The sequence below is a fragment of the Argiope bruennichi genome, chromosome 5, assembly GCF_947563725.1.
Source record: "Argiope bruennichi chromosome 5, qqArgBrue1.1, whole genome shotgun sequence".
NCBI classification, from domain to species: Eukaryota; Metazoa; Arthropoda; class Arachnida; order Araneae; family Araneidae; genus Argiope; species Argiope bruennichi.
This window is the reverse complement of record NC_079155.1, coordinates 55,436,539-55,462,091: the sequence shown is the minus strand read 5'-3', so window position 1 is coordinate 55,462,091 and position 25,553 is coordinate 55,436,539. Positions and strand designations below refer to the sequence as shown.

Here is a 25,553-nt window from a genome sequence, read left to right as displayed (position 1 = left end):
GCTCTCTAGGATATTATTATAATTTTATTTTGAATATCGAGACGAATTCCTTACAATTTATAAACTGCATTTCAAATATATTTTTTCCTTTTTATACTAGTTATCATTTGAAGCTGAATGCGTCTTAATTATTGCAAATGTAACTTTAAAGAAATTGCGAATGACTTATAGTAGTTAATTTTATTTTTGTTATAAATTTCGCCAATTTTTTATGCTTTTATTATATTAACAAAATATTATTACTTCAATTATGTTTCATAAATCTCGTCCTTTTCTGGTTACTTCTTTCCTTCGGTGTTTCTTCTGAGTGATCAATCATCAATCAATGTCTGAGCAGAAGAAAAAGGCAGTTTTTCTTTAGAGCTGTGACGTCACATTTCGCTGTTGTATGTAGACGACATGATGCACTTGATATTGTCAATTTGATATTGAAGTTATGGGATTAGCGATTTTATAAATGAGTGACTAGGTTCTGTTTTGAATGAATTTTAGCGTACATAGTACATATTTTTAGTTTGAATTCAAGCAACAGTGAAAAGAAGGAAACTACCACTTTCCATTTTCGGGTGCGGTAAATGTTCACATATTTTTACTATTGATGTTTATATTAGTAATGTTGATTTAGATACGCTTTACCAGTTCATTTTTTCACAATTATTGTGTTGTGTATTTAAAAATTACCTGAATAGTAGTCATACCATTATTTGGTGGAGTTGTTATTTTGAAAATAACTATATTCTTGATGTGTCCTATATGAAGCTTGTCATTTGCGCGATGATCTCATTTGTTTCTTTTAAGGAATATATGTTTGGAAATAAAATTCTTTATCCTATTTGTAATTATATAACAAATCCTTAAGTTATTTTGTTTGCTATTTTTAGTGAATTAATATTTTGATGTATTAATTTTTTATAACATGTGAAGAAAAAAATATTTGTCACTTTCATATCGTGCAGTTTTATTTCTAAGTTCGACCGACTTTGATCTTAAAATTAATGCTTCATTATTTTATGTAGTTAAAATATGTACTATAAATTTCACAAAATGTAATAAAATTTTGTTATTCAGTTTTGCTTTTTTGTGTATCTATAAGATAATCAGTTTTTTATATATTTTTCTTTCGGAATAGTTGCTTCAATGAAGGTGCTTCTGTAATATGTGCATTCTGTGAAATGAGGAGTGTCTGTTAAAGTAAGTTAAGTTTAATAATTTTTTTAATGTTCATGTGTATGTTTAGGTGGATGTATACATTTACATAAACATTATTGTTACATGGAAAATTGTGGAGAATCTGCATGTTTTTGCACAATGAATGTACTTATATTTTGAATTATAAAATAAATATATACATATGTAAGCTTATTAAATAAATAATGCATTAGAAGTATTGAATATTTTTTAATATTGTTAACAAAATAAAGCATCACACTTAATGCTGTTATTAAATCTCATAAATTTTAATGTATATTTTGTTTTTCATGAAATGATACTTTTCTGGGTAATTTATAACAGAATAGTACAAATTAATATTGGATTATTCATATAATGACATTAAACTTGAGCTTAAGTATTAATTTTTATATATTCTTATAATTTTAAACTTGTATGATATATTTTCATTTCTAAGAATAAATAATTATCAGTTTTTGAAAATATTCAGCTGTTTTACTTAGACGCTGTGTAAATAGAAATTTTTCTTAGAGCAAATACTAAATACTATATTTTATTTTTAGTTTTTTAATACTGTATAATACAATATTATTAAACTATTTGTAAAATTTCCAATCCATTATAAATGTGTATAACAAAGGTTTATTAAAAAGTCTCATACCTTCAATTGAAGTACATAAATTTCTAATAATACAAAATTGTGAATTGATTTTAGATGAATTTATAATGTACTAAGGATAAATTGTAAGCATTTAAAGTTTGCAGATTTTAGAAGATAGCTGCTTTAATTTTTATGATAAAAGTAAAAGAATAATTACTTAATCTATATGCAAATAAAAGTAATCAAGATGCAGTAATTCTAATAGGAAGGCAAAATTCAGTTATATTGAAGTGTTTAAATTTTAAAAAATATTTACTACCTACTTTTTTTAATACTTCAAATTTAGTGTATTAAATTATCTATATATTGAAAATTAGCTATTTATGCCTTGAAAAAATAAAGTTCTATATAAAACAAAGCACTGTCAATATTCATTTGTAATTATTTTAAAAGTATTCATATTTTTGAAGTAATTTCCCTAAATTGAAAATATAACTATCAAGTATGAGGAAGACAATACAAATTTTACTTGTGTACTTTTACTAATTTGAAATATATATATATATAATTGAAATATATTTCTTCTAGTATAAATAAATGAAAAATATTTGGCCTGTATTAGTCTTTGGATTTGACATACTTATTGCAAAAACATTTGGATTATTTTACAAGCTAGCAATTAAAATAAAATTTTCTGCAAAAGTTTTATCGTCTGAAAAACAAATGACTTAAATATTTCATTCAATTGTAACATTTTCAGTTCTTTTAAATAATAATTGGATTTACAGATATTGACTTATTAGTCTTTAGATGTTAAATGTTTATTAGTAACTCATAAAAAATATATTTTTATCAAAACCATTTAGTACTTGTGTATTAACTGCTTGCCAAGGACTACTCGCCAAGAATTTCGTGTTGATCTATTGACTGTATTTACCAGTGACATGCGGTTAAGCCTAAAGTTCACCAATAGTATACGATTAATACAACTTCACCAATAGTATGCGATTAATAGTACTAATAATTTTGTCTATTATAATTGTGTGAATAAAATTTAAAAATGATAAGCATATTGTAGTACAGTATATAATATTATAATTGCCCATATAAATATTGATGTAATCATGAGTTATTGAAATCTTAAATTCTGAAATAAGAACATTAAGTGATATCCTGCAAATGGTGCAGAAGTCTCAAAAAATAGTAATTCTCTTTTCAATTTTTGAGACAATCCGTATTGCTGTGTGTAACTTTTTTTTTTTTTTCTTCCGACATGTATATTTGCAAATTGCAAAAAAAAAAAAAAAAAAAAAAAACATTTTTAAACAAATTAATTTATAATTTTTAAGGAATCAAAAACATTTTTATTTGCTGGATATTCTGCACCTATTTTAAAAACACTGTGAAATTAGCTTATTTATTATTAATAATAATCTCAATATGGGAAAAATGAATTTTCATGTTCAACATTGCTGCTGAAAATTTTGTTCATAATTTTTCTAAAATAGTTGCTTCTTTTATTTTGTAATTAAAGTAGCCAAACTTGAATGAATTGAATATTTTTTAAATCCCTTCAAATAAATGCATAGATTCTAAAAATAATGTTCTAGCATGTTACAATGATTTCTTTTGGGAAATTATTTTAGTTCTAGTTTTTATGTGATATAGTTGGAAAAAGTATATTAGCAATTTTTTAATTACAGTTACTCCAATATTGGCTCTTGAGATTTAAATTTGTTGAAAATGGGTTTTAAATACATGTAGTAAATGTTGCATTGCTGTAATTTTATATATATATATATAATATAATTAAAATTGAATTTTTGCAAAAAAAAAATATAGTGTGTATCCCACCCATAAATTTAAAAAATGTTTATTAATATGAATGTACATGCCTAGAGAATTATTCTATTTTTTTTTATGAATTAAACATATATATTTTATTTTTCCAGGAACTTTATAATGGCTTTAGATGAAACTAAAATTATTTATCATATTGATGATGAAGATACTCCTTATTTGGTTAAACTTTCAATTCCACCTGACCGTGTTACTCTAGGTGATTTCAAGAATGTTCTTAATAGGCCAAATTATAAGTTCTTTTTCAAATCAATGGATGATGATTTTGGGTAAGTGCTCATAAATCTGCTAACACTTCATCCATACATATGTTTTAACCCAAAGGCATTTATTTGACCATTTGTAGCAATTTAATTTGAAATAGAAAATAAAGTACTGCAAGTATTTTTTTAGGTACTTTGAAAACATATGGAATTTTATAGAAATATTTTGAGAAATATATTTTAATTTTTTAAATATTTTTATACAAATTATATTTTTTAGATGATACATAACTATCAAACTATCATCTAGTTTACATAACTTGTAAACTATCAAAACAATGTTATTTAACTAGTTTTTTTTTAGCCTGTTTAGAACGAGCCCTTCCCTTACACACTTTATGTATAAGATTGGTATAACTTCTATATCAATAAGGGTTTTTATCATGCTAATCAAGTATGAGGTATATTGTAATCATCTTGTTTTACTCCTCTGTTCTGTTGCATCACTAGATATATAATGAAGAAATAGTTTGTGAATGAAAAAAGACAAAATTCAAAAAAGGCGAATCCACTGTTGGTTGTCCTGTGTCCTGAAATGAACAGATCATTTTTATCTATATCTTAATTCCTTTATGTAGGATATATATTAGTAATTCTCCTCATCTGTAATCTCATTGAATTTTGGACTTAGATCAACATTACTTTCAGAAATTAGATTGCATGATGCACACTTAATTCATAATATAATTTAACCAGATGTTTAATTGTCTTTTTTCCCCTCTAAAAGAGTACTTTCATTTGTTAGATAAATTTATCATGTTAGAGAAGTTGGTATTTATTGCCACTATATGTTCTCCTTTGAAGCATGAATTGGTATGTCTAACTAAAAAATAGTTAAGATTTTTTTTTATAGGCTTTACGATTTCCTTTAAATATGTTTTCAAAGGTTATAACTGACAAATCTTGAAGATTTGAAGAAGGTTCATTTGAATTTTGAAATTTTCAAGAACATATATAGGAAGTCTTCCTTCCTAAATATATCTTTTTAGCTTGTTTTAAATTAATTGTGTGTTCTTTTCATTAGTCACTATTTTCACATTCACATTTTTAAAAACAATTTCTGAATTAATAGTTATTGGATTGACAAAGCTTGTATAAATTTATCTGTTTAAAGATATTAAATAACTGCTGATTGAAAATAGTACTTGGGTATTAAATGTCTGCCGTAGGCTGACTTTGGGTTTAACTTTATGCCATTAATGAACTTTGGACTTTATTGTATATCATGATGAAAATAGACAATAGATTAATGTAAAATCTTTAGTATTTTTTTTGTAATTAATTACTAGTTAAAATAAACATGGCATCTTTGGATTTTTTGGCAGTTAATTGATAAAATATGGTTAATACATAAATATCCTGGAAATTAATATTTGAAAATTCATGTTCCAAAAAGAATCTTGAAATTAATCTATGAATATTGTAGCTATGCCAGATATGAATATCATTTGAATTAAATAAAGGGGGAAATACTTATTCCCAGCAAATTTAATATTAAATGAGTGACATATTTGAAAGAAATCTAAGATATTCTTATAGATATTTTAATTTTATTGGAAACACAGTTTTGATTAATTTTTTTGACATTTAATTCAAATTGTTCACTTATTTAAATGTTTATATTTTATTCAAACTTTGTTGGGAAGTTAAAAAATAAATTAAATATGGTTAATAAATTATCATGATTATAATAATGTAGATGCACCACATAGTAATTTTTCTGTAAAATTGAACCAGCATGTTCTTCTCTTTCTAAAATACAAGTCTGGTGATAAACAAAAAAAGTTTTTATTTATCACCAGATTTACGAGTCTGCAAAATATTTTTGATTTCATTTATTTTTGTGAAAAGTTCCAGAATTTCTCTTTTAGATGATTTTTATTATTTATCATTGCTACACACCACTTTTAATTTGACAATCGTGCTCAGAAATAGATTTTTTTTTTCTCCTTCAAATGTTTAGGATTGTCTTATGAAATTGAGCATCGGTCATGTGTTTTGAAGTGAAAATTGTCATGTTTTTTCATGAAAATTTTCAATGTCTGTAACCCTCATTTGCTCATCGCAGCATATATATATATATTCTCAGAACAAATGACAGCTATAGCCATCATTTGCTCTGCATACATATAATTTTTGCCTATATATTGCCAAAAATCAGACTTCTATAATCATCATTTGTGATAACACATTAATGAATAAAGTATAATTTCATTGCCAATTTTTAAAGATTATGATTTTTTATTTTTTTTTGTCATAGAAAAATGTTATATACATTTAACATTTCTGATTTGATAAAAGCATAAGGTCATGAAATTAAGCGTAATTATGGATACCTTTTTTTCTCTTTTATAATCAAAGAAATTCAACTGTGATTTCAGAGAAAAAAATGCAAAATTGTTTGAGAAAATTCTCTAGAATTCTTTTTTTTCTTTCTTTCAAGTTAATATTTGTATTATCAGCTTGATTGCTAGGAAGTTTTCTTATTTCTAAATCTTTTTTTTTTATTATTATTATTTGTCACTAATAATTTTAATTAATTTATTCCTTACAATAGGGTTGTGAAAGAAGAAATTAGTGACGACAATGCAAAACTACCTTGTGTTGGAGGCAGAGTTGTATCATGGGTATGTCATATTTAGCTGTAAATTAATAATAAATAATTAAAATAATTACTTAGTATAAACTGTTAATTGCATTCTTTTCCCCTATTTATTTAGCTTGTCACTGCTGAAGGCAGTAGTTTGTCTGATAGTACATCACAGTGTACTGATACAATGTCCCAAAGATCAGAGTTAAGGCTACCCTTAGAAAGAACTGTTGGTATTGGAGACAGTAGACCACCTTCTTTCCAGTAATTAATTTTTATCATTGTTATTACCTCTGATTAGTTAATCTTTATTAACTTTCTAACAATCTTATTTCTAATTTTTATGATTATCTTAGTCTTATTGTTATCAATTTAATAAAGATGAATGCATTATGTTGGTGCTCAGCAGGTCAAACCATTAAACACTAGGACTAATAAATGTAGAACATATATACTTGGGAATGTAAAATTTTAATTAGGGAAAAATTAAGTGAAGTTGTAATGTTTTTCACTCTTGAAATTATTATAACATAATAATTTTTACAACATCTTAAAATTCAAAAAATTGTAATTTCAATGTTATAATGCATTATAATTAAAATTTTAAGCATATTAGTTAAAATATATTTTACTGTGGGAAAGAAACTCGAATCATTTTCATTATTGCTATTAATATTTCATCCTGTGTTATTCCATCATTGTTGATGCCGAAGGTATGAAGTTATTACTGATTTTCATATTGAGTAGGTTTCTATCTAAAGTATGTTTTTGATAACCGTTTTGAAATATATTGTACTTGCAAATGACCTTCAGCTTTACAAGGAAGTGTTGATAAAATTGTCCATTTTTAAATATTGCTATTTTTTAAAATTTTATTATTAGATACAGTAGAAATAATTAGATATATAGAAACAAATATTATTTATATTCACTTGAATATTGCCTTCTTATTGTAGTGCACTGAATTTTGTTTGTTGAAACAAAAATTTATCAAATAATCATTTGAGTTAATGCACAAATTATGAAAAATATTTTTTAGTTATACAGTTTAAACAGTTCTGTTTTTCAAATTAAAGCTCAAAAGTTTAGCTGAGATGACAAAAAAATAAATAAATAAAAGGGATGTATTACATAGTGAATGGCACAGTGCAGGGATTTCAAATTAGTACATGTCGTATATCTGTCAAATTTTAAGTCAAAAAATATTTAAGTGTGAAAGCTGTCAAAAGAAAACCATTTAAAATATTCATTTGAAAATTTTAGAAACTATTAATCTTGATGAACCAACTAATCATCAAGGATAGCTAGTGTATAATATTTATAAAAATGTTTACAAATATGTTCTCTTAATTAAAAGTACTTATCTTTAGATAAGTACCTTTGAAAAAAAGTAATAGAAAATTAGTTGCTTGCTAGCTGCTTTTGGAAACCAAATACTTCATATGAAATATTGGTTGTATTTAATTTCATTTAAATCTTAGACAAAACTTTGCAGTTTCTCCAAAAAATATTTTTAAACATCAAATTGCCATAGTCATTAAAACTATGTTACTTTAACAATCTTTCACTTCTTCTTTTTTTTTTTTTTTTTTTTGTATGTATATGTGTGTGTGAATATAAATCATCATAATAGTCACAATATTGCATTGTTATTAAAAAATAACTTTTTAGTCATTTATATTATAACCTTTGTAATCTTAAATTTCACTTTCTTATTTCTCATGTAAACTACACAGATATTGAATAGAATCCTTGCTTAGCTTCCAATTCAATAATAGAAAAGAATCGTGAGGTTAATTGTTTCAGGAAAATATGAAAGTGGCTTGAAATTCAGGTGTAAAATAATAATAAAGAAAAAGAAAAGAAAAACCTATTGTTGAAAATGATACATAAAAATATTTTTAAAAAAAAATTGTTTACATTAAGAAAGATTTGCATTATTGAAAGATAATTTTAAAATGGCGTACATTTAATTTTGCATTTTATTTTCAGAAAATATTGCAGAAAAGTGTTAAAATTTTGTTTAATTTTCAATTATTAAAAACTTCTAACTAAAATTTCAAAAAATATATTTATATATTTAGATTGCACATTTTCACTTTCGTAAGTCTGTGTGAGACTCTAAGCTATGTAGTCTATCTTAGAAAATGCTAGTACCTTAACACATTCTTGTACATATAGAGAACTAGGTGATTTAGAAGTAATGAAAACATTAAGAAAGTATTACATCAGAGTATTAGATACTATAACTTCTGTTTAAAAACAAATTCTCTGTATGTATATTCATTGCAATAAAACTAATAAATTAAAAAAAAATTCTTGAAAAAAAAACTATTAAATTAGATTTAGTATTAATTAAATTAATTGATTTTATATTTAGTCTATCGTTTTGCTTAAAGAATTAACATATTAATTTCCCTATAAAACTCTAATTATCAAATATTTTTGGGAAAAGATAATAATAATTGTGTATTTACTTTTTTCAATCTTTTAGTGCTCCTGCTTTAGACCATAGGGACTTAGGAGATACTTGTACAGAGACCGAGTCTGTCATTAGCTCAAGGAAAGGTACTTATGCATATTTAGTTTAGAAAACTTAAATCACTTTGAATGATTTTTAATGATATTCTCATTGTTTTTTGTGCTTTCAGATCTCCATTCACATATGCATCGTTCAATGAAGCATAGAGATAAACATTTTCATGATGATCATGGTAAGATTTTTCATTGTAATTAAATATCTAATTTATAGCTGCTTTTTCCTTTAATCCTTTGGCTACCACTAATGACATATATATCCACTCATATTTTAAAATTACTATTATGATAAAAATTACTTAGAATCTCATTGTATTGCACTTTAGTTCTGGAAGAATAGTTTGAATAGTTGCACATAATTCAGTTTTAGTAACTTAGACGATACTGTCTGTTTTCTTGTCAAAAGCCATTGCTTGCCGAATTTTTTTTTTCTCCACATGTGCATTTACTTGTTTTGCATCTGTTGATAAATAGTGCCATTTTTTTAAGTTATAATTTTAATTATTGTAAATATATGAATAAGTTATTTTATATCTAATGATAAGTTGCTGAGGGGGGAAAAATTATTTTATATCTAATGATAAGATGCTGAGGGGGGAAAAAAATTCCAAATCATTTTGTTTTATTTGAAACATTCTCTAAATTCCTGTAGTGTATAAGAGTGAAAAAATTTTAAAAACACAGTCAAAAAGTTACTGTTATTTTGTGAATAGAATCAAAATATTCTCTTCTTTTAACTTTAAGGTTTTTGTCAAAATTTAAAAATGTATCATATTGACATGTTTGATGTAAATCTAATGAAGCTAAAATAAAAAGCATAGGAAAAGGACTAAATAATTTTATGCTTTTTTCTTATCTATATGTATGGTTAACACACATATTTATTTCTATTCCACTGTAGATTTCTTTTTAAAGAATAAATTCAGATTTTGATTTTAGTATGCTTGTTTGATTGTAATTGAATTTGATCACAGTTTAGCATTTTTCCTATAAAAATAAATGTGCAAATACATGCCTTTTTAAAAATTTGTAAAATAAATGAACTTATAAACAGTTATGATTTTGACATATTTTTTAAGAATTTCTGTAACTTTTAGAAATTAAATATTTTTGTACTAATAGTATCATGTGGATGTCCTCCAACTCGAATTAATGGCCATGCTAAACCCACTCATCCTCATATACACTCTCGGCATAGGAGTGGCCACGGCTATGAGTCTTCCTCAATGATGACAAGTGATATTGAAAGCACTAGTTTTCTTGATTCTGAAGAAGAAACAACTAGCAGGTAAATTATGTTTTTCATATTAATTTTCTGTAACTTTCAGTAAACTGTTGACTTTCTGTATATATTCTTTTAGGCATTTATTCCTCATTACATTTCCATTGCTGAACGAAACTCTTGTAAATTTTTTTGTTTAATATCTGAAACATTTCTTATGGAATTCTTATTTTTATGGATTTTTTAACTGCCAGTTTATTATGTAAACCTCTTTTATAATTGGTTTTGAAACTCTGAAGTATTTGATAATTATATTTTTGACTTGTAATATTTTGTTAGAATATCAACTACAACAGAAGAAAGTAGTGTTTCTAGGATTCATCCCAGACATCGAAGACGGCGGAGACGACACAGAATGCCGCCTATGAGTCGAGTAGGTGTTCTGATTGCGGTGATTCTTTGTTTAGACTTTGAATTGTAAATTTTTAATTACAATTATTTTAAATAATTGAATGTTTAATAAATATTTTTCTTATTTTAGACATCATCTATCAGTAGTATAACCGATTCTACAATGTCTCTAAATATTATAACAGTCACTCTAAATTTAGGTAAGTATTGCTGTTATTTTTGGTACATATTTTAATATTTTTGTCTATTGCTAGTGATGCATTTTTTTTCATCTTTCTGACAAATTATAAATGCCATGTCAAAAAAAAAACAAAAACCCATTGCTCTTTTGAAGCAAACAAGTCAGCAAGCCATTTTCATATATTTTTATTAGAAATTTGGCACTGCCGAGAAAGTGCGTATCCCATGTATACAAATAAATTGTCAAATCTGGTGAGTAAGCCATGTGTGCAAATATTTAATAACTGAACATCTCAGTCGTTTCTTAACCAATTTAGCTGGTTATGATGGTGCATTATCATGAAGCGATATCAGTGTGTTACCTTTCTTAATATTCAGATTGTTTTTCTCCCGATGTTTGATTCAAATAAATCATTTGTTAGTAGCATTTTGTATTCATGGTTGTTGTATTGTGACTTATGGCACTTTACAAGCCTGCTGACAGTTATCTGTCAGCAATTTAAGCCGAGTGAGCTTCTTGTTTTTTCAGTAGCACCAACTAGGGCCAATAGTATGATTTAGCTACTTCATGCAGCACATTCGCTTGCACAACCCCTTTTTACAGGGGGGGGGGGGCATTTTCACTCAGATAGAAGAACAACCATGTCTGAACTAGGATTCGAACCCGGGTTGCCCAGATCACGGGGAAGATGCAATACCCCTGTGTCAGGATGCCGGCTCGTATTAACAGTTTTTCCAAGTTTTAGCAGTTCATAATAAATCACATCCTTCTGATTAATCACTTAGACACTTAGTATTTTCTTCTTTTCATAGTGATTTGATCTTGTAATGAATATGGATGATTTGCCTTTATTTATCCATTTTTCATCACCTGTCATAATTTGTTGGAGAAATGACTTTCTTTTCTGTATGGAGACAACTTCTTGTATTACATTTAATTGATCTGCTAGTTTTTGTTAGGTTTCATCATCATCTTCATCCAACAATGCTTGTAATTTATGTTTTCAAACTTTTTCATTGACCTTCTGTATTCTTTTTGTCTCGTGTCAAAATCATCAATTTGAATTTCTTAAACCACTTGGAGCACTGTGATTTACCAAGAGGATATTCACCGTAAGCTTCAACTAGCATTTGATTTGATTCTGTAACAATTTTCTTTAAATGGCAACAGAAAATCAAGGCTGTCTGCAAATCATAGTTTATAAACACAAAACCCAATATGTTCAGTTCTATTAAAAACCAAAGCTGTTATATGAAATTTGTATTGTTAAGAGTTGAAAATCTTTGTCAGCTGTTAAAGAAATAACATGGCACTGATGATGCAGTTTTGAAAGTTATTACATTGATGGCCATGGCCTTTTATGGGCAAATTCCGGTTTCATCTTTACACATCTGGTATATTTGGATATATTTAGTTTATAAAGCATTTCTTCATGATGTTTTTTCTATATGATGGTTATGTTTCTTTTAGCTTTAATATTTCACATTGCTGTATATTTTCAAATAAAATACAAAATTGCTTCTATTAAAATTATTTGTTATATTTCTGTTTAAAAAATTTCTTGTAAATTAGAAAATCTGAAATTAATGTTTGGTATAACATTTTCTTCTTTTCAGACACTGTGAATTTCCTAGGTATTAGTATTGTTGGACAATCAAACAAAGGTGGAGATGGAGGCATTTATGTTGGTTCAATAATGAAGGGGTAATTATACAAAATATAATTTGCTAATTGTTTTTAGGAGTAAATTATATTTGGCATAAAACATTAACTTAGGTGTATCTAAAACATATTTTTACATAATTGATAATTATTAGTCTAGTAATAAGCTATTGTCAATTCCCAAATATAGAAAACTTCCACGTATATTTTACATATATATGTTTTTGGAAAGTGCCTTGATAAAAATTGAGACTTTTTTTGGGGGGGGGGCAATTTTTATTTTCCAAGGCTTTGTCAAAAAGATACTGTGGGAACTATATATTGTGAATGCTGTTTTATATCTATTAAATATTATATTCTGCTATTACATGCATTTTTAAATTTTTTAGAGGTGCTGTGGCTTTAGATGGTAGAATAGAGCCTGGTGATATGATATTACAAGTCAATGATATCAATTTTGAAAATATGAGTAATGACGATGCAGTTCGAGTTTTGCGAGAAGCTGTTCAAAAACCTGGGTATGTTATGCTGTATTTAATTTTTTTTTCCTTTTATTTTAATTATAAATATGAGAATTCCTTTACTACTGGCCTTTGTTCTGAATTTTACTTGCAGTTTTTAAAATATTATGTATATAATTATCTTTTAGATTTGGTAACTTTTTTTCTGTGAAGCAAAAGTTTGGAAAGAACATTAATATTATAAAAAAAATAATAGTGCTCATAGTTCTTTTATTATATAATTTTGCAAAGTGACCAATTATTTTTAGATGTCTTATATAACAGAAAAGGTTTAATAGTAACAATGGGAGAAACAAACTATAAGGGTTTGACTTTTTATGCTGTTATAATACATTTTCCCCCAAATTATTAGTTTTTTGAATTGAGAATTCAAATTTTAATGAAATGTAATTTATCTGAAGATTTACTTCTTTCAAATTACATATTTCAGTTTTTTTTTTTTTTTTGGCTTTGAAACTTATGATAATTAAAAAAAATTTCCATTAATTTAATGTTTTGCTTTCCAAATTTAGTCCAATCAAATTGGTAGTTGCCAAATGCTGGGATCCAAATCCTACTGGTTATTTTACAATTCCTCGCACTGAACCTGTTCGTCCAATAGACCCTGGTGCTTGGGTTGCTCATATTGAAGCCACTAGGGGTAAGGCTTTTTTTCCTGTTATAGTATATTAGATCCTGAAATTGGAAGATCATTGTTCTCTTAAAGTTGATAACTATATTTTTCAAAATTTTAATGGCATTATTTTGATTTTCATGAAATAATTCTTGATAAGTTGTCATTAAAGTTAGTTTGTTGAATGAATGATATCATTTCCCAATTTTTTATTTTTCAAAATGTACGGGTGAGAAACAATTTATAAATTGCTATATTATTTATTTATTCATTCACTTTAAACGTTTCCATTTTTTAAAGATTTTTAAGTTATCTTCAAAAGGAAATTGCCAAATTTTTAATGTGTTATATAAATTTAACTTTTTGAATATTACTGATACAAATGTATCAAACTAGGAATTTAAGTAATCTTGAAATATTTAATATCTCAATTTCCATCTGTACCTGTGATAAAGCATGTAGTTGATTTAGATCAGATCTATTTAAAACCAAAATTTTTTTTAGGAGAATTGAATAAATTTTGTGCTTATGACAAAATGTATTTCTATTCCTTAAAAATTGCACCAAGTCTATGCATTTCAAATAAATAAGACTTTACTGTTTTACAGTTTATAAATTTTAAACAAAAAAAAAACAACTTTGATTCTTATTATTTGCTTTATTTAACTTCGTATTTATGTTATATTATTTTATTAAACTATCATATTTAAAGCTTTATGTTTATGCTGTATTTTTGCATTGTTATTTCATTATAGCTCACATATTTTTTAAATAAAATCTTTTAGCTGCTGACTACCCGCTAAGGCCACCATCTGTTAGCACTCTTACTTCAACTAGTTCATCAATTACCAGTTCCATACCGGAGTCGGACAGTAAGTTTCGTGACATTTTAAGCATTGCTGTAATTTCTTATGAATATTTTTAATTTTAAAATATTTTCTCCAATTCATAGGACCATTTCAAGAAAATAATTTAACTGTAGAATCAGACATGCTTTCTATTGTAAAGGCAATGATGAATCCAGAATCTGGTTTAGAAGTGAAAGATCGAATGTGGTTAAAACTTCTTATACCCAACTCATTTATTGGTAATTTGTTTTTCATTTTCTCTGTATTGTTATTTTTATGTTAAATTATTTGTGAATACTTTTTTTATTTAAAATCTTTTCTGTTGTGGTTACAAAATTTGTAAAATAATTAGCATCATTAATTTTTACACTTTCTCGTATCTTTCCTAATTCTTTTCGACTAATTGGCTTTCAAATCAATTCAAATTAATATAAATTATTATTATATATTTAAGCACATGTAAAATATATATGTTTATCTCTCATTTTCAGGTCTGCAGATTTTAATGTATACTTTTATAGTGACATTTTGATTTACATAAACTTTATTATATCTAGGTGCTGATGTTGTTGATTGGTTGTTCACTCATGTCCAAGGTTTCCAAGATAGGAAAGATGCAAAAAAATATGCCACCTTATTACTTAAAGCTGGCTATATACGTCATACTGTAAATAAAATAACTTTTTCTGAACAGTGTTATTATACTTTTGGAGATCTTAGTACAAGTAAGTCATTTTCAGTATTAGTAAATCTGAAAAATATTAATTGAGAAATTCTACTCTGATTTCATAAGATTTTTCTTTTGAAATTATTAATGCATTGTGATATCATAATGTTAAAAATTTGTAAATGTATTTTATTTGTAACTAAGTGCTTGTTTTGATTGTTTATGTGTTTGTTTTAAGCTTTTTTCCTTAAAAAATTGCTGCTTTATTTTATTGCAATTGCTAATTACATTAATTACACTCTATCTTATAACATTAATAATAGCATACATATATACATTCAATTGTCAAAACTTAAGATTGAGTAACAGATTTATATGCCCAGGACTTCAAATAAATATTTTAGAATATTAGTCATTTCAATACATAGTAAAATTTTAAAATTTATTTGGAAAAAAAAATCTTAATTTCTAATAACAAAGTTTAAAAAAATAGATTGGTAGTGGGCTGTTGAATGACTAATTTTAAACATCTGTACTCAAATAAAATTAAATTTTTAACAGAATGTTGTAATTATGTTTTCTCCTTTACAGTGTCAGATATATTTTTTATGTATATTATAAAGCACTTGTATAGTCATATCATGATCTGTGTCTTTTTGTAAGTAAATTTAAGCCTTTGCCCATGTTAATCATTGGGCTTTACTCATGAAATGAACTATTCCTTAGCATAGTGATGCATCATACATAACAAGTATTTTATTCTTACCATTACTTAGAATTTAGTATGAAACATTATATTTAATGGAACAAGCTTATAAATGTGCAAATAAGCCTTAATGATAACTTTATAGAGAAAAAATTGGTTATCAAACTTTGCCATATGTTTTTTTAAACAGGGCAAAGCATTGGACCACTTGTATTAGTTTCCTATGAAAATTTTTTCATTATCATTAACTTTTTATATGCTCATAGTCTAGCATCAAATATATGATTGAAAAATGTAGGTTTTAATTAGTCTACAAATTTGCTTTCTCGGGCAAATTAAATTTCAGGTATTTGATTTGTTTGTCATTTTTGAACAAAATAGAATTATAACTATGAGCATCATTTCCTATCGAAATTCAACCTTAAAATTGTACAACAATAACAAATTATTCTTTTGTTAATGCTCGTGATTTTGTAACATTTACAGTTTGATTCTTAATTTGTATATTTGTTAAATATCAGTGTTGTATATAAAGTTGTATTTACTTATTAAAAATAGGAAACGGTGTCATTTAATTTGATTTGTGCCTGTATGAATTAATAAGTTTTTATAAGTAATCTTAATATGTATATTGTCTGTTAAAACTCATTTCAATTTTGGTGTATGCTGATTTGATTTTTTTCTTTCTGTTTCCTTTATCCTTTGTTAATCTCTCATTATGATCCCATTCAGATATCGCTGCCTTGAAAATAAATGAAGACGATTCTGTAAGTGAAGCTGATCGTGACACACTTGGACCCCTGCCACCGCCTTCTGGTCCATCCCCTTGGGGAAATCAGATGCCTTATTCTGGTAGCTACATCCCTCCAAATACAGGGTTCATGCCTTTACCATTCAACTACACTAATGACAATAATAGTAGTTGCAAGAACTTTGTACGAGAAGGTAGTGTTCACAGTGGTTCAGGTACATATAATTTTTTTTATTTAGAATCTCACTTTTATATTATATTTAATGTCTCTTTGATTTGATATAATAATGAATCATATTCAAGTTTTCAAATACCGTGTTCAGTTTATGAATTTATAGAAATTTATTCTATCTTTTTTTCTTTTTCTTTTTTCACTAATATTTCAGAGAATAATTTTGACACTGTCAAGTCTTCCAAAGCAAATCTGATTCTCTAGAACAAAACAAATACTATCTTTAAGAATAAAATGGCATATCTTTATGAATGAAATTAAATGTGTAAATTTTTTAATTTTTGTTGTTGCTGGTGAGGGAATATTAGAGTTCAAATTTATACATAGTATAAGGTTTATAAAATGAAAATTTATTTTTTGTGTTAAAAAAAATCTAGTACTGAAAGAGAGTTATTCTATGGAGATTGTGTTTTAAAAAGGAAATTAATTTGCATTTACATAATTTTATTATGATTACTGTCAGTAGTTATCCAATGTTATCATGATTTAAAATTAAGTTAAATGTCTTATAACAATGCTAAAAAATATTTTTGAAATTACTTCTTCATTAAATTCTGATTTGCTGATTAAAATTTTTTGTATGAAGGATTAGTTAGGCTTGTCACAGTTAGTAAAGAACTAAAATTAGGTTGTATTAATCCTATTGATGAACTTTATTCTAAATGTGTAACTCTAGATCATTAATGTCAATTATCTAATGCTTTAATTCAGGCTTGCCATTGTGAAAAGTAATAAAACTAATAATATATTATTTTACTTATAGTTTGGAATCCAGTAATTTCATTTCATATATAAGCAACATATATTATTATTACACATATAATATCATTTAATTACATGAAAATGCATTAAAAACTGAATTAATTAAAAAAAATATTTAAAACTTTTTTTATTTGAATGTTTATAAAAGCATGACTTATTTTTTTCTGGCTTATTCTTCACACCCCCCTCTAAGTATTTAAGGGTCTTAACATCTGAATGATTTTGAAAAATGAAGACATATAGAAAATTTTGCTATCTAAAAATAATTTATACCTTTAAATTTGTACATTTTATTAATTTCGTAATAATATTTTTCTTACAAAGGTGGTAGCAGCAATGGAGGTGATTTAATGCCAGATAAAGATAGAAAATCTGGTAGTCCTGGTGGCAGTGATTCTGAAGTAGCCAGTCAGCATAGCTGTCGCAGAATTACTAATCCAGTTGACTGTGGACCTGGAAGCAGTGGTAGTGACCGTAGTGCCAACACGAATATTACACAAGATGTTCCAAGACTGGATACAATACCTCCTGAACTTTCTGGTAGTTCTCAATCTTTTAGAGCTGCTATGGGAAATCCTTGTGAATATTTTGTTAATGTAATATAATGTACACATGTACAGCACAGGATCCTAAATACAGTTGACTGTAGTATAGTATATTTCCAGATTTAAGTATTCTATTTAAATAATTTGAAGATACAATTTTTAATTAAAGCTGGATATATATTAATGCTATATTATGATTTTTATTGTGTAAATTTTAAAATTTGTATATTGCATTCATTTGCAGTATTATGTAAATCATATACCTGTATGCTCTGAATTTTAAATTAATGTCTAATTTTATACTGTATTTAGGACCCTCTTCTGTATTGCATTTTTTAAAACAAATTGTATTTAATGCTTCAAGCTTTTATTGAGAAAATAATCATCAGAAGTAATTCTTAGAAATTTTTTAAGTTTTTATTAGTTTTTAGCTTTTCAATTATTTAAAGATAGTTTAAATGTTTATAAAGCAATATTATAAGAATTCATCAAGATGATATTCTTTAAAAGTACCACAATTTAATTTTTATTTTTGTAAACTAAATTTGAATATATTTTGAAATACAATTTCTTCATCTCATCTGTATAATACTTTTATATATATATATATATATATAAAACTCAACTTTAGTGAATTTTTCTTCTAGTCTTTAAATTGATCTTAAAATAACTAAGATGCGCCATTTGGATAGATTTGTTTGATTATTTATTAATATTTTATGAATAAAATTGCAAACTTTTTTAGCATTGCTTTTCATATGATAACTTGCAGTAATACTAATAGCTTTTTTTTTTTTAATATGATAATTCATTTTTAAAAAGAAGCTCGGACAATAGAAATCATTAGCCATTAGTTATATTTATTCATTTGAATGTAAATGCATAAAATCTTATATTCCACTGATTTGTGTAATAGTGGATTCATAGTTAATTCTGTGTAATTTTCTTTCTAAATATTAAGTGTAGTCCATTAATATTTAACTGACAAACTTGATATAGAATAAGGGAATTTTTTTTTTTTTTTTAAATCTATTTCAGGTTGGAATAAAATCTATTTTTATAATATTTATTGTTTTCTATGGTTTTATCAGTTTTTTTGGACTTGTTTTAAATATTATTTATCAAATATAATGCTTTAACTTACATAGATTTGTAACATTTTAATTATATTTTGGTTTTATTTGATAAACTAACTTCTTAGCTTTTAAATTTTATATTTCTTTTCTTCCTTTCATTTCTTTTTTTTTTCTATTATATATCCCCCCCCCCTCCAACCTATTTTTAGCCAAAATTCTTCTTAGCAAAACAATTTAAATTTCAGGATGGCAGTTACTTAGATTGATAAGAATTGTAAAATTTAAAAATAATACCAACTATTATTTAATATCTATTTTTTTATTTACATTATTATGTTTGCATATTCCAATAGGAAAAGAATAAAATAATATCCAATTGTGTATTTCCTTCAGAATATATAAGCTGGTTTTATTAAAAATCTTCATTTAAATAGTCATTATAATTACTTCATCATTTTTTTATATTATTATTTCCTATGACCATGCACACTTTTTAAAAATATGTCACTTGTTTAATAGAGTGCTTTATGAAAGTTCATATCTTAATGAACATTTTCAATGAATATTTGTAGATTTTTTTTGTTGCAATTTCTTTGATATTTATTTATTAAAGCACTCTAAGTACATTATATCTTGTTTTATAATTAAAAAAGATTCGTATTAATTTGGTTAAAATTATATTCATTGCTTATAAGCAATTTATTTGATATTAATTTCAAATTAAAAACTAATTTAATAATGATTTACCATAATTTCTTATTCCATCACAATCATTATGTGAATGATCTATCAGGTTTTATTTGGCTTACATCTTTTATTGCAAGTTTCATTTATTGAAAATAAATTTATTTTTGGACTTTTTATTATTATTATTATTTTAACTTTTTTTAAGAATCATTTGAGAATTAAGTATTAGATTAGGAGCTCAGAATTTTTAATTTTCTTAAGTTTCAACTCGTTTGTAACTAGCATTGTTTATCATATTTCTTTTTATTTCATGAAAATTTTTCATATTATATTTCAATCCTTTTTCTGTTTTAATTTTCCAAATAATAATTAGGATCTTCAAATATATTAATAAATAAATTATAGAGGTAATGCTTTTGTGCATAAAATATATTTTGTCCTTTTATTTCATATTTATAAAATAAAATGCTTCATGTGTATGCAAAATTCTTTTTCATGCTGCTTAATATAGTTGAGGATGATATATTGGAATACCGCTTCTCTGACAAGGGGATTGTATAGCTATGAAGCCATCAACCTGAAAAACAGTTTTTGATATCAGTATCAAGGTCCAAGTATATTAACTTGTACAGTTCAAACATGTGTATCATTAATATTGTATTTTGTTGCAATGATGTACTTATTGTTATTTTTCATTCATTGCAAGTATGTCTTGAAATGCATTGCATTGATATTTTCAAATATAATTAATTTTGATATAAAAAAATCTATTTTTTAGTTCTTGTTATGTGAGAATAATTTTGTGAATGTGGAAAAAAAATTTTGAACTTCTCCAAATGTTTATTTGTTTCATTAATTCTTGTAAAATGTCTTATAGCTACTAGAAATAATATTCTCTGTAAATTTTCAATGAAAGTGAATAAATATATTCATATTACACTAAAAAGGGTGGATAAATAAAACCAAAGGGCAATGTTAAAAAGTTTTATGTATGTGCATCAATTTTTAAAAAAATAATATATAAGTGATAAGTAATCTTATTTATTAAGTATGTCTTTGTAATTTTAAGAACTTTATGATGATTGATTCTATGCAAGAATAGTTCCCATTATTTAAGGTTTTCTGCAATGCATAGAGCATGAAAATCAATTTAATGTAAACAACAATTTAGTCATTATTTAATGATTAATTTATTTTTATAACCTTATTGAATAAATGCCAGACACTTTTTTCATTGTAATAATCCCTTTTTTATGGAAGTATGTAACATTTATTTTGAATATATCTTTTATTAACTTTGTCCAAATTTTAAATTTATTCTAGATTTAAATACGAGCTTAATGCATTGCATATCATTGAACGAATTGAATTGATTGAATTTGTTTTATATGTTCCAGACTAATTTTTAAATTTCACATAGCTATCTGAAATATTGCGTTTTGTCTCAATCCTTTTGTCAATCAATTTTGTTTCAGATTGTAAAATTCTATACTGTGGTAATTTGTTAGGAAAAATGCATGTTAGAAATTTTTAATGTTTATTGTAATTTTGTATACTTATTTGCTAACTTGCTTCATGGAAATATTTTTTAATCACTTGTAAATTCATCAGCAGCATATATTTTAATTTTTTTTTTCAATACATAGGAAACAATTTTTAAAAATATTACTTTGCCTTTCTAGTCAGTTAATTTCAATTCTTTGCTTGAAAAAAATTATTTCATGAATGAAATGAAAGAGCATTTAAAAATGTGATTGAAACTTGAATGATTTCTGACTAATGGTACAGATATATTTTCCCAAAGAAATCTGTGTGTGCAATTTGAATGTTTTCTAGGGGCACTGTAAATATCAATACACTTTTTTAAATGCTAGTTTGATTATTTTTTTCAATTAATCTCTCAATTACATTTCAGTTTAAATTTTAGATCATAAATGTTTTGTCCATATTTGCATTTGTTTGTGTAACATTTTTTAAAAAAGCCCAACTTTTGTTGCTTTTTAAGATATCTTTGTAGGTATGTGTAACATGGAAAAGGCATTTATATACGAATAAATCATAGAAAATTTACTTTTCTCTCTTCCTTTTGTATTTAGTTTCATTTTCAACTAACTAAAATAATCTTAATTTAAAAAAAAATATTTTCTATTAAATGCTTGTTTGAAAATCAGTGAATTAAAAGGGAAAAGGGTATAAACTTCATTTTACCATCATACTTGTTAATTCAGTATTTTGATCAGTTGATTGGTGATGATTTGTAGTTTCTAAGATTAAATCCCATAATGTTTATTTTTAAAACAAGAAATTATATGATTAGTACTAAAGGATTTTGCTTGAAACTGATATCCATAGATCATAAAGTAAAATAACACTAATATGTTAAAGAAAGAGTTTTGTGACTTATTTTAGATAAATAACATTGGAAATCTGAGCTGCAGTCATACTAGAATTTGTACTCGTCATGTGTAAAAAAAATAAATATTCTATTTCAAATCAACTTTCTTAAATTCAGAAACACAGCAGTGATCAACTGGCAGTCTTTTAGTATGAAATATAATTTCCATTGTGCATGTGAGTTTGGTGCATATTATATCTATCGATGAAGTATCCTAGTAACAGTATGGTTGGCAAAAGTTGGTTGATAACTTTATTCATTATTAAGGTATAAAATCATGCCTGTCACAAAATAATTCTTTAATTATTACTATTGGATTATTAAATTAATATAAACTATAAAGTTAGTGGTAAATTTGAGAACTTTGCAATCTTTTCTGCTCATAACGTCACTGTAAACATCACAGAAGTCTGTAATCAATGATTTGTTTTTTTCTGTTTATTTGATTTCATAAGATTATTTTTGTAATATATTTATTTCAATAAACTTAATTTTTTGTGAATTCCAATCCTTACAATTATATTGATTTTCTACCTGTAAGAGTAACTTAAGAATTGGATCGCTCACAGATAAATTGAATTAGTGTTTTGAATAGTCCTTACTGACAAAGTTATCTTGTAAAAAGTCATGACATTATTAAAAATCGACAACTGAAAAAAATGTCATGAAAGTAACATTTGTCGCAGCTTTAGAGTATAATTGGTAATACTTTTTTATCAACATGTTAACATTCATGTCACAAAAAACTTAAAATTATGCTTTCTCTTCAAGTTACATATGAATTAAAGACCTGTTAATAGATGTTTGAAAAGTGGTTTCACTTTAATTACAGAGCTACATAATTACAGTTAATGTATTTGAAACTGCATCTATCTGACTATTAAACTAAATAATTTTTTAAAGCAATAGATGATAAAAAAAATATTTTTTAGTTGTCTTTTGTAACTGTATATTAAGATGTTTGCCAGATTATATAATATTTAGATGAATAACTAAAAGAATATAGAATTAATTTTACATATTAATTTTTTAAAGAAAGCACAATTAGTATTCATGTTTTTAGAGTTTGCATTTAATTTATATATTATACTCAATGAGTTAAATTTGGATTTTGTGCTTCAATTTGAATTAAAGGATTATTATGTAGATAATATAATGATAAATAAGCAATTTTTTAATTTAACTAGCAAAATAAGGTTTTTTTATTGTTTATTTTTCAAAAATATTTTTCATAATTAAAATAAAATGGAGGGAAAAAAAATCAAATTTTGATACATAGTAATCAGTATTATCCTGGATAAATTTAAAATAAATAATTTCTCCGTTTTTTCCCCTCCTGTGAAGAAGATAAAATCAAGGTAGTTGAACATTGTTTTCTTCTGCGTGCTATTTCCTTCAGTTGAACATTTTTTCCTCCTCTTTTCTCGAGTTATAATTTTAAGGATCTTATATCCTTCATGCCGATTTTTTAGCCTTTCACATTACTTTGAATGCATAATAAGTAATTTAGATGGCTTTAGATAATTTGTGAAGAGATTGATTGGGGTATTTATTTATATATCAAAGCAGTTTATAATTTGTCTATAAAAAAGTGTTGGAAACTTACTACAGAATTTCTAATGCAGAGTTCTTTTCCAAAACTCTTATTTTCTGAAATTAGTGTAAAGTGTGATCTCAAAATTAATACTCATAATTATTTCAGTATTATCAGATATCATTAGATCCCATCTAGGTAAAAAAAAAAAAAAAAAAAAAGTTGAATAAAATAAGTTATCCTAGTAAAATATCTTACTTGAGTTACCAATCTGGAATAACTTCTGCCTACTTAAAATTACTAAATTTTTAATACTGTATCTTGCAGACTAAATCGTGTATATCATTATATTCAGATATTAATTTTATGATAAATTAGCTTGAAGAAGTATCTTAGAGAATTAGTATTCAAAATATAGTAGAAATGTAAGTTAGAGTCAATGTCTTATTGATAGACCATATATCTATTGCAAGTTTCCATGCATAAAATTAATTATTGCAACCCATATAATTCAAGAATAGTACATGTTAACATTCTGTTTGCAAAATTATGATTTTGGGGACAAAATGCATGCATGATTTTTTTCCACTACAGTTTTCAAATAGAGGTGAACTTCTAGTAATTAAATATATTTTTTATCTGTCTTGTTAATCTGATTCTAATCAGCATGATTGAAATTTATATAATAATGTAATTTCCTTTTGTATTGCTTCATCTGAAAAAGGTAAATAACAGAAGGCATTATCCTCCTAAAAGGAAATTCAATACTAAGCATTGCTGAGGTTGCCTAGTAAATGGTGCGTGAAAACCAATTTTGTTTATTTGAATTATTGCACTTTTAAAGCTTTTGCAACATGTCTTAACTGCAAACCCCTTCTAAAAGAAAATCCAATATTGTGCAGTGCTGAAGACTTGTGTAGTAAATGGTACGTGAAAACAAATTTTGTTTATTTAAATCATTGCACTTTTAAAACTTTTGCAATATGTCCTAACTGCATCTGCACTTCTTTGCACATATAGAAGTAGAAAAATGTACTTTTTTTTAGCCTGCAATAGTTTTTAGAGCTTTATTAGATTTAGTTATGCTGCTTTTTTGCTTAATTGCCTTTGGTTTGTGTTTATGCATGTTCTTTTGATGGTTGCAAATAAATGTGCTTTGTGGTTCTGTGGCTTTTCTAATCTGTATAATGCATTAATTGTGAAGGTTTCTGCGATGCTGTACATTTTCTTTGCTTTCATTGATAAAAAAATTATGGGGAAAAAAAGTAATTTTTTGTGTGTGTGTGTGTAATCTATTGTTTTTCTTTTCAGAAGTGAGAAGGGAATGGCTATTGAAACAGATGGAACAGAATAAGAGGGCTGTTCGACCACTCCGTGGAGGACTGGCTTGGACTTAGAGGAGTAATGGATAACATTTCAATGTTGTATATAATCAAGAAATTATTTATATTGGAATAAATTTGATTTTTAATTTTAATGTTTATAAATATTTGTGCATTCCATCACATTCTAGCTTCTGAATAAATATGGATACCAAACAGTACTTAAACTGTTCTACAATTAACAGATTGTTTTACATAATTACATATTGATTGTATTAATGTACTATTGCAACTTTAAATTTTAGATAAGATAGTTATAATTTGATTAATTTTAATTAAAATTTGAAGGAATAGGTTTTGAGGATCTAAACTGAAATTTTATAGCATGGTAATGTT

General features: G+C 25.4%; 1 protein-coding gene across 2 annotated transcripts; it reads left to right on the top strand.

Annotated features, from left to right (window-relative positions):
* The first annotated feature begins 159 nt into the window (after positions 1 to 159).
* On the top strand, positions 160 to 25,312 carry LOC129968731 (segment polarity protein dishevelled homolog DVL-3-like). Of its 2 annotated transcripts, none has more exons than XM_056082916.1 (19): positions 160 to 566; positions 1,130 to 1,191; positions 3,724 to 3,900; positions 6,452 to 6,521; positions 6,615 to 6,748; positions 8,979 to 9,052; positions 9,136 to 9,198; positions 10,145 to 10,310; positions 10,584 to 10,677; positions 10,786 to 10,855; positions 12,453 to 12,540; positions 12,888 to 13,016; positions 13,532 to 13,659; positions 14,418 to 14,504; positions 14,585 to 14,719; positions 15,038 to 15,205; positions 16,586 to 16,819; positions 17,923 to 18,138; positions 25,147 to 25,312. In XM_056082916.1, the coding sequence occupies exons 3-19, from the start codon at positions 3,734 to 3,736 to the stop codon at positions 25,230 to 25,232; spliced, it is 2,109 nt and encodes a 702-aa protein (XP_055938891.1). In that variant the 5' UTR covers positions 160 to 566; positions 1,130 to 1,191; positions 3,724 to 3,733; the 3' UTR covers positions 25,233 to 25,312. The 2 variants fall into 2 exon arrangements, with proteins under 2 accessions (XP_055938891.1, XP_055938892.1); XM_056082917.1 differs by lacking the exon at positions 25,147 to 25,312 and adding an exon at positions 20,418 to 21,976 and having other exon boundaries at positions 161 to 566.
* Positions 25,313 to 25,553: the final 241 nt, after the last annotated feature.